Below are 10371 nucleotides of genomic sequence, written 5' to 3' on the forward strand. Positions count from 1 at the left end.
ATATGGCTTAGCCCGCCAACACGCATTGAAGCGTGATGGGTCTAAGCTCCATATCCTCTATCCTGGTAGTAATTACAGTAGGTATATTGTGAAATCATTACAATAAACCACGCCATATACAGAATATCGACAGGTAATGATAACTTACTGAGGATAAATGGCTCGAATACTACACAATGTCAAAACGAAACAGGGTGCAATCGAAAATGCTTGCGTTTCTCAGCTACTATTACGTACACATAAGCCGATGGACACTGCTGACAGACCTGCAACCACTCACTGTTCACTTAGGTCCAACACTGCATCTTTAATTTTCACTGCATTACATGTATTGCATTTCACTTTTCAAGTGTAGAACTTATTTACATATCACTTATAATAGTTAGTAGCAAACACTTGCGAATTCGTCCGCGTTAAAACCTCCTTAATCTGGTCCTCTCGCAAGATCAGTTCTTAGCGGGCATCTACAAACTATAAACCACCTCTCTGCCAATTTTCAAGTGTTTACGTTAAGCGGTTAAGCGATTTTTTAATATTTCGTGATAAGTGACCTTTGGCTTTTATATTTTCAGGCGTGAACACAGTCATGCGCCTCTAAATATAATAAAAAGTGATAATTCATGTTGTTCTTAATGTTCTATCTAGTCCCAGAGGTATAGTTCAGCAATGACCAGAGCACGCGCGACCTAGAGCTCGCCTCGGACACTGACACTGAAGTCATCACACGGTTCTAAAAAACGACACAATTTGCGATAAACAGTAGGTATTACTCCTAACACAAACTGCCTCGTCACCTTGTTGGCTCAGATCGCTTCAGATCACGGCTGCTCTATGAAATACTGAGCTTTTTTTGAAGCTTTCTTCTACGAAGTTTTCATTTAAAAGTTGTAAAGTTGGTATTGTTACACCCTAGTGTCTCGGAGAGCACGTTAATCTTTTATTCTCAATCATTAACATCTAAGTGGTTATTTAAGTGTGGTGGGTTATGCTCCATATCCGCCTCTCCTATAAGTTGGTAGGCCTAGTCCTGTAGTGGGCCGTTAAAATAGGCTGATAAAGATTTAAAGTTAAACAGCAGTGAACTGTCATCATCAGCCTCATGGGCCTCAGTAAGAGTTGACGCTGTTTCAATTGGTGGGCCCGTGTGTTTTTATCTACAGAAAAACTAGATGAAAAATTTCTTTCTTTCTTTCAGAGTCTCCTGAATTCCCAGTCCATTTTAATTACACATCGCAATACGAGTATCCTTTACCTAACAACAGGAGTTTGTTATCCAAGCCAGTCGTCATTTGAATATTAATTCAGTGAAATAATCTTGGGACCACACTCCGTAGACACCCTGAATGACAAGTTTAATTTGCTAAATTGATCACGAAAGAGAAAACCTTGCAATCTGCATGCAATGTGCATCTACTACTTTGGCACATACAGAAGATACAATATACTCTATATTTAGATACGAATAAGCTGCAGCGCGCTCTTTATAAATCTAACAATGCACTGCCTACCCTGGGAAATCGTTGCGGTACAAGGATTTTTTTATTTAGTACAATTTGAATTCAAAATATTAAAATTCATTTACTTCAAGCAGGTTCACTTTACAAACACTTTTGAAACGTCAGTTGACAGTTTGTAAAGATTCTACTACCGGTTTGTCAGGACAAAAAAATATCCTTGGAGGCAATTGGATCGGCTTTCATCTTCACACAAGAAGTACACAAATAACCAGATGATGAATATTGTAAAGAATGATAGTTTTAAAAGAGCAATTGTTAAGTTTCTTGCTGAATCTTTCAGGTCAACCTGACTTCCGAACTGATGTTACAAACTTGAAGTTCCAAAAACGCTTTAAATACAAGTGAATTAAAGGAATTTTGAATCAAAATTTGAATTTCATGTGTAGATGTAACGTTACGTGTCAAGATACAGATACTCGCAAATACTTAGGTAAGTAATTAAATCGACATCTGGGGCGGCAAGGTTACGTCACATCTGTCATTGTTCGATCGGCCGGCAAGTGACATTACATAAAGGACCATGGTTGCACAAACCTGCCTGACGTACTTTCGATACACTACGTTTGGTCATAGTTAACTCGTTTACTGTGAAACAGTTAGCTTCACATAGTAGTTAAGTTTAAACAAACGGACAACCGAGTTTCGCTCGGTGTTATTGTCCTACAGAAAATCGTATTTTGGATTAAATTGTATCGCCTTCTTGCAGTTTTGTGTTTACCTCAAAAATATTAATACGGCATCTAAACTAATATTATAAAACTGAAGAGTTTGTTTGTTTGTTTGTTTGATTGAACGCGCTAATCTCAGGTACTACTGGTCCGATTTGAAAAATTCTTTCAGTGTTAGATAGCCCATTTATTGAGAAAGGCTATAGGCTATATTATTCCCATATTCATACGGGAACGGGAACCACGCGGGTAAAACCGCGCGGCGTCAGCTAGTTTAAAATATGTATGTAAAATCGCTTTTAGGCATTTACTTCAATAAATTATTGTTATTAATTTATTTAATTATAACATTATCACCCTCATCATTATCAACCCATATTCGGCTCACTACTGAGCTCGAGTCACCTCTCACACTTAGAAGGGTTAGGCCAATTATAGTCCACCACGCTAGCCCAATGCGGATTGGCAGACTTTACACACGCAGAGAATTGAGAAAATTCTCAGGTATACAGATTTCCTCACGATGTTTTTCCTTCACAAGTGATATTTAATTTCTTACGCCCGTAAATCCACATTGGACCTGCATGTTCTAAGCACCATATTCGCTCTCTTGTAAGGTCCTTACATATTGGGTCTATAGTAATCATAATAATGAATTATAACTTTAAATGTTAGCTGAAACAACTATAAATAAACAAGTATTGCTGAGCAGATATCGAAGTAGCATACTATGCTAAGTCGATTCATTTTCATAACTTTTTTGCACTACAATCTTGCTTATTTCCGTAAAACAGTGCCGTTAACATACAAATGTCAAAGTTTTCGAAACGCTACAAAAAAACCTTTCATAATGTATCCAAAAAACTATCAAATTCCAGCAGCGATCACATAAAGGTTGACTAAACAATTTTACAGCTTTTTGCTCTTCTATAGGAAATCGGTTTGCGAAAAATAATGCAGCGGAAAATTTTAACGATATAGTTAACTCGTCTATGCTACAATGAAATATTTTCATCACTTTTGTTGTTTGTCCAATCATTGATAAATGAAACATAGTTGAAATGTAACGTGAAAATCATTGAAATGATTTAATTGAATACAATGTCGTCAAAAGTAATATGTTTTGATTGCACAACAAATAGGGACTTATTTGAACCTAGATTATGGTATTTCCAACTGCACCACAGAAGTGTTTATAATGTAAAGACCTTATATGTAAGTAGTATAGTTTTATAACAGTGCACTCACTGGACCAGTTCGATACAGGTTCACCTACTTCTAGTTCAACTTCGCAACGATCAAAACATACCTACACGCGTATTAAAATTGTAGGAAAGTCAAATCGAAATATTCAGATATACATGTAACCTAACTACTTAGAAAATACCTTTAGGTACTTTAAATATTATTTGGCTAAGAAAGAAATTATTTTAAAATTGTTTTGACGGCCCACTTTTCTTCTAAAAAGTTGGTATAGAGTATATTTACACCATACCCATCCAATACGGTTCGACGTTGCATACAAAGTTACCAGGCATATCAAATGTTTTCGCGAAATACTTCGTAATCCAAGTGTCAGTGTCACCCAAATCAGATAGAAGGTTCTGTATGTACTCGCAGATCTTACTCCAAAACTGTAGCATAGGAAGACTCTCCTTGTTAAATTTTACTAAGCAATTATTCTCCTGGAAACAGGTTTCCAGGAGAATAATTGCTTCCACTAAAGTTGGCCGATCGTATAGGTTGAGAAAGTTGGTTGATTTTTTTTTTCTAAATAAGAAAACTAGGTAAAAATATTTTCATAGCCCAAAGAATGAAAGAAATAGAGAGACAAAACAAGGCAGTCACATATTACATTTTGGTTTTTTTATTTACTTTTATATAAATTTTAAACTTTACAACATTTCGGCAATGCATTGTCTATATTCTAAGTAATATTTTTACTGTTGAACCTCTTATTGTAATGACTGTTTTTTGCCAGAATAAAAAAAAAATAATAAAAAAACGCTGATGGTAAATGTAGATTTCGCCTAAAGTGGAATGCGCTTGCTTAAAATATACCTATCCATAATAGAAATAAGAGATTCTCGAAAAGTTGAAGTTTGAAGTGTATTTGCATTGGCAATTTCTATACGACCGGAGTGTACCGCTGACACTTCTGCAGGAAAGTGTCTGCCGTGCACGCGCAGTGCTTTCTCGCATCGGTATCCGGTCTTTTGTCCTATGCAAGTTATCTGCGAATCGCTAAACTTGTGTACAGTTTTTATACCACAATTTCTCTAAGTGCAAGTAACTTTTGTCGCAAGACATGAGTGAAATGATTAATCTCAAACTAAAGTAACAAAAAATTAACTAAGTCCGCGAGTAACAAATTTCCACGGGAACAGGAACCAGTGATGCCGCGGAGATATTTTCAAAGAGAAATACTATTAAACCATTATGTACCTACATACTCGTATACCTAAGTATTTTCACTCGACAGAAATGATTATTTAATAAAACTTAAAAGAACTTTCTTTGTATATTCTGTAAATGATTTTAAAACAATAAATAGTTGAGCAAGATTAAGATGTATAATAAACTAAATCACGGGACATAATTTAATCCCTAGAAAAGCGAGGTTCGATCTTCATCTTGTTTAATTTATATTCGTAAATAAGTAGGTTAATTATTCTTATTTCTTAGCAGAACTCCAAGAAAAATTTCAAATTCACTTAATATTTTTTGTCAGGTATTTGTGTATTTTATTATTTTTAAATAATTACCTAACCTAATGATTTACCAGAATTATAAGATTTTTTCTTTTTGTTATTTATTAACCTAATTTTACCGTGGATTACAAATAAGTGGATCTGTGACATAACTTAATTATTTAATCTACTGTAATGTTAATATTCATCCCCTTGATAGATATATTAAACAAATAATAAATATTATAAGATTAAACGCTTATGTATTGGGCCAAGCGTTTTCATAGCGAACGGTCAGTGGCAATCGGCAACGCCTGACCGAGGAGATAAATACGGTGATCGGAGCGCCGGCGCGGCTAGTTGACCGCAGAGCCGCCGCGATCGGGATGTACTCGTAAACAATGCACATACCGACAGTACTCGCGTTGGTAGTGCTCCAGTGTGCGCGCTGCCCCAGCATCCGAGTGCCCGTGGACTGGACCCCCGACAGTGAAGTGAATACAAGCGAACAGTTACCGAACACGGTCAAACATGACAACCATAAGCTCATACCGAACGAATATTTTCATTACCCGGCGAAAAAACCCCAATTTGTTGTTGACATAGCAAAATCTCACGGCGTTCAGTCCCCTGAAAGTCTTTTTAAACCGCAACCTGTTAAACCTCATACGGGACTTCCGACACCACAATTAGGGAAGCATCGTATTCAGCCGGAAAGAATCATCGCTCCTTACAGAGGATTTGTTCAAAATGCTGGTGGATCTAATTACGCTAAACCTGCTACTACGTCCTTTGAAGTTTTCCACCCTTACAAAGCTGAAGAACCGGCACTACAGCAGCTGTACAAAGATCCGAATCTTGATAAAATAAGAAATAACTTACGTGATGCCAATCAGAAGTTACAGCAGTATCACAATGAGGCAGGACAGACAGATGTTAAAAAAGGTGAATACTTAGAAAGTCCAGAGCAAACTGATCGTAAAAAAGTTCCCCATAAGAATGTACCGACACAATTTGAAGTGCACAGACCTCAACGTCGACCTGTTTATTACAGATATCCCTCGAAACAAAATTTTAGAGAGAATCTTGTAAATCAAAAATTGAGGGATCCTTGGAGACAGAACATTGCCAAAGTTACTCCAATTCACTATCGTCCAATAAAACATCATTTGCATGGATTAAGACAACAGCATGCATTAAAGTTTGACGATGAACGTAATGAATATCCTCAACTTCCTCCCAAAGACGATGAAGAGGAATCTGAAGGTTATGATATATACCAAAAAGGTAAAGAAAGATTTGTACAACTAAGGAACAATGTTGATGATACTATAAACAAAGTTGTGCAAGAAAATAGACCCCAACCCAGCCGAAATGTAGAACAATTTAGCGATGAACAAGACGATGATGACACGACGAGTAAAGAAGAAGATGAAAATGATTTTGTTCCTATAAAGAATTATGCACAAGTGAGAAAGACTGAAATAACCAAACACCTTCCAAAAGAAGCTGCACTTCATGATGCTGAGAGTTATGAAGAAATTCAAAACGCACCTCGTTTAAGAGAAGCTATCAAAAGTAAAAAAGCACAAATCGTATATTCTGAAGAAGGTTATGAAGATACGGCTTACGATCATGCGGGTGAACAAAAACATGCATCAGATCATGAAAATCATGGAGGATATTTAAAAGAAAATGCAGAAAGCAAGGGTAAATATAAAACACCAACATTATTTACAAAGCATGGAACAAAAGAACATTCAAAGCATGGAAACCAAATAGAGCACGATGAGAAATGGGACAACGACATAAAACAAAATGAAGACGAGGACGAGGATGAATATTATGAATCTGAAGAAGGAGAGTCTGATGTCAATGATATAAACGAAGAAAGCGACGAAAACAGCCGAAATAAAAGAAACAGTGAACATATTATTCCAATTCCTGATATTAAAACAAGCGATAACCCCAAAACCATTGAACCTGTTAGTACAAGAGAAGTACAGGGGGTAATCAAAGGCGAATCTAAAAATACAATTATCAAAGAAGAAAAAGATCAAATTTCTAGTAAATTGAAGGACAAATACCCATATTACTTCCAAAACATTAAGTTGTTAAGCAAAAATTCTCCGCTACGTTACGCTGAAAACTTTAAACATATTCCAAAAAAGTCAAGTTATGGTTCAGAGTTTTATGATTCCAGATCAGAGCTTGAATGTCCAGAAGTAGAAGATGATGTCGATGCTATACCAGAAAAACTTAAAAAAGATGGTCATCCAGATGAAAGTCTCGAAAATTTAGATGAAAAAGCTAAGGATAAAGCTAAGTTTAGTACTTTGAAAAACAAACAAAGACTAAAAGGACTTGGTGACAAAATTGATTGCTTCAAAGTCAAATATTTTGGAGAAAATCCATTGGATAATCCATTCTTTGGTGAAGATACTATCGAAAACCCTGAACCCGTAACTAAACCGAATTCAGAAGTATTTGAAAATAAACAAAAATATAAATTTACTGAAGATAATTCATCAAAACAGAGCTCCAATATATATAATGTACTAAATAAGTTACGCAATAATCAAAATTATAAATCACCTAATAAATCAGTGATTTCAGATTCTAATGTAACATTATCTAGACCACATTTAAACAATATAGGATTTGTCCGAATTCGCAAAAAAAGAGCAACACCTTTTACATATGAACCTTATAAAATAATAAGAGACAGTCAAGTACCAGACTCCAAAAAAACTACAACTACTGGAAATATTAGTCCTTTAATTAAACAACTTCAACAAAGTAGAGTAATTGACAAAGTCACTATAAATCAAGATAAAGATCAGACACAGAAAAAAAATAATACTAAAGTTTACAAAAACATCGGAAAAACTGATCGACAAGAAAACAAAAATTACAATAATAGTAACGAGCCGTTGGTTGCAAGCTTTGTTGATGTTAATTCTGATTTGCGTAAGGTAGAACCCCGGTACGAAATAAGGCCAGCAAATCATAAACCTCAATATACTCCTGTAGAAAATAAAAAAGCTATATCCCTTAGTGACTATAAAGCACAACAAGGAAATTTAGAAACAACAACCCCAGCTCAACTAAAACGAGCCAAAAGACGAAAACCTACTATGAGGCCCTATTTTGATGTTTCACAATATCTACCAAAAAGTTTAGATACTCAATATACTGCCGCATCTAATACAGTAAGAAGAATTATTCGAACAACTACAATAGTTCCAACAACAGAGCGAGTAAAGAGACATAAAATTAGACAAAGTAATAATAACGAGAAAGAACACAATGAATACAACGATAAAGATAAATTAAAAACCTCGACAACTACATCGGTTACGCCACAAATAATAAAACAAACTAGAGGTACTACGACTACATCCAAAACAATAGAAATAGAAAAAGTTACTGAATCACCTAAACTTCGTCTTGTCACCAGGTTTCGTGATTATGATCCTAATGAGAAAACTCTAACAAGCTATGACACTACAGAAAATCCATCTAAATCTTACGATAACGAGCGTATCTCTCCAAAGTATACAGAAAAGAAAAGAAAATCTACTAAAAGCACTTTGGTCACTGATACAAAAAGTTATGGAGAAGGAGATGAAGAGGATATCAGGAAAGAAGAAGTTGACGACTTAATTGGTGTTAAACATGATACCGATGAATACATACCCCTATATGAAAGAGTAGTAAATAAAATCAATCGTATGAAAGAGGAAGACTTGAATAAAAAAAGAGAACATACTTATGACAGCGAAGTTTATGGTGATAGTGATGATAAGTTCCACTTTGGTGATGATGATGATGATGATGACGAGGAAGAGGAAGATGATGAGGATACTAACGATGACGACGATGACGATGAAGAAGAAGAAGAAAATGGCGAGAAAGAAGAAAAAGAGAAAGAAAGTGACATACACCACAAAGAAAGCAGTTTAGAGCTTACTACTTCGGAACCAACCAAGAGGACGTTAGCAAAAACAACTGAAGCTCCTGCAACAACAACTGAATCTCGCAGTGCAAAAATACAATTAAAACCAACTATTTCAAAAAAGAAAGTAGAAATACATAAAGAATTGCCAGTCAATAAATCATCTCCACATGTTACACAGTTTAAACAAGACATTAAAGAATTTGAAATAATTAAGGAATTAAAACCAAAGCTTAAACAGAAAAGTAACAAAAACACAGAAGCTCTTGATTTATTTAGAGATGAAAAACTAGCTGAAGAAGTTAATAAATTAGGTGACGTTGAAGTTTTTAGAGAAAACTTGGATCTTACATCGGGACCAAAACATGGTGGGAACTACAGAAGTATAACACCAGAAGATTTAGAAAAAGAAAGCCGTGGCTCTAAAAATGCAGACGATGTTGCAACGTCACAGACTGAAACAAAGAAGTTTATAGAAGTAAATAAAGACATACCTTCAAGAAGGCGCGGCAATAGCCAAGTAAGAAATACTGGAGAAAAAAGTGCCAAATTTGTGGAACTACGAGACACTTACGATCCAAAGCCGCGCCTGCATGGGGGAAATTTAAAACTTCCACAAAGCAGAGGTCAAAGTCGTAATAGTAAGAGTGAAAGATATGTAGACATTGATGATGACGATAATGAGGAGCCTTCAAGCATGCACGGTGGTAATTTTAAATCATATGGGAATAGCAGAAATTCTGGGCGACAAATGCATGGTGGGAACTATAGAAGTGCAAAATTAGTTCAACCCGAAAAAAGTGAAGAAAAACCAACTCAATCTCGTGGGAAATCAAGAAATAGGGGTAATGCAGCAACTTCATTAAACGGATACGCTCGAGCGGTTCCAATTCTAACGACGACTCCTGCATATATCTTAGATCCTAGTAAACGTATGTACTACTATGTCGATGCCTAGAACAGATTAATATTTATTTAAATCTGTAAATAGACTTTAAGAAACAGAAACTAGAAAGTGCCACAAATAAACTTCTTATCTCTTTCGCGTTGAAATATGTGAAAGTGTATTATTTTTAATAGTATATTTAAGAGGTTACAATATTGTGTCGTATTCTGATAGTGTTAGTTATTATTATTTTAATTAAAGAGTATTAATTTTAAGGATCTGTGATAAATGTACTGTTAAAATTTATACTTTTATGCATAAAAATATTTATATTGTTGAATTAATAAAGTTCAAGTCCGAAACGTAATTGTTTTCTTTATATAAAAAGCTCATTACAGAACTGATCGTGCCTTTACAATTTGAGTGGAGACATTTCGTCATTTCATTTGTTTGTCCACTGGTGCAACAGTGAAGCCTGGCCCAGGCTATTCTCAACCCACAATTTCGACATTCAAAACAAGTACTGTGTAATAGTGTGCTGTCCAAAGTAAAGCAATATAAACAAAGTGCTCCAGATTCCATTTGGTCTCGAACGTTCACCTCATTACAGAAACTAAACTTTCACTTAAATGGCATTTAACGACAATTTATT

At 35.3% G+C, this 10371-nt stretch overlaps 1 protein-coding gene across 1 annotated transcript; it reads left to right on the forward strand.

Annotated features, from left to right (window-relative positions):
- The first annotated feature begins 5216 nt into the window (after positions 1-5216).
- LOC112045782 (MATH and LRR domain-containing protein PFE0570w-like) lies at positions 5217-10071 on the forward strand. The gene has a single exon (XM_024082106.2). The coding sequence runs from the start codon at positions 5277-5279 to the stop codon at positions 9789-9791; it is 4515 nt and encodes a 1504-aa protein (XP_023937874.2). The 5' UTR covers positions 5217-5276; the 3' UTR covers positions 9792-10071.
- The last annotated feature ends 300 nt before the right edge of the window (positions 10072-10371 follow it).

This window comes from Bicyclus anynana, chromosome 7, assembly GCF_947172395.1.
Source record: "Bicyclus anynana chromosome 7, ilBicAnyn1.1, whole genome shotgun sequence".
Lineage (NCBI taxonomy): Eukaryota > Metazoa > Arthropoda > Insecta > Lepidoptera > Nymphalidae > Bicyclus > Bicyclus anynana.

What these genes read in the sequence shown, in the direction of transcription:
- LOC112045782 (XM_024082106.2), top strand. Translation starts at nt 5,277, where the DNA reads ATGCACATACCGACAGTACTCGCGTTGGTAGTGCTCCAGTGTGCGCGC.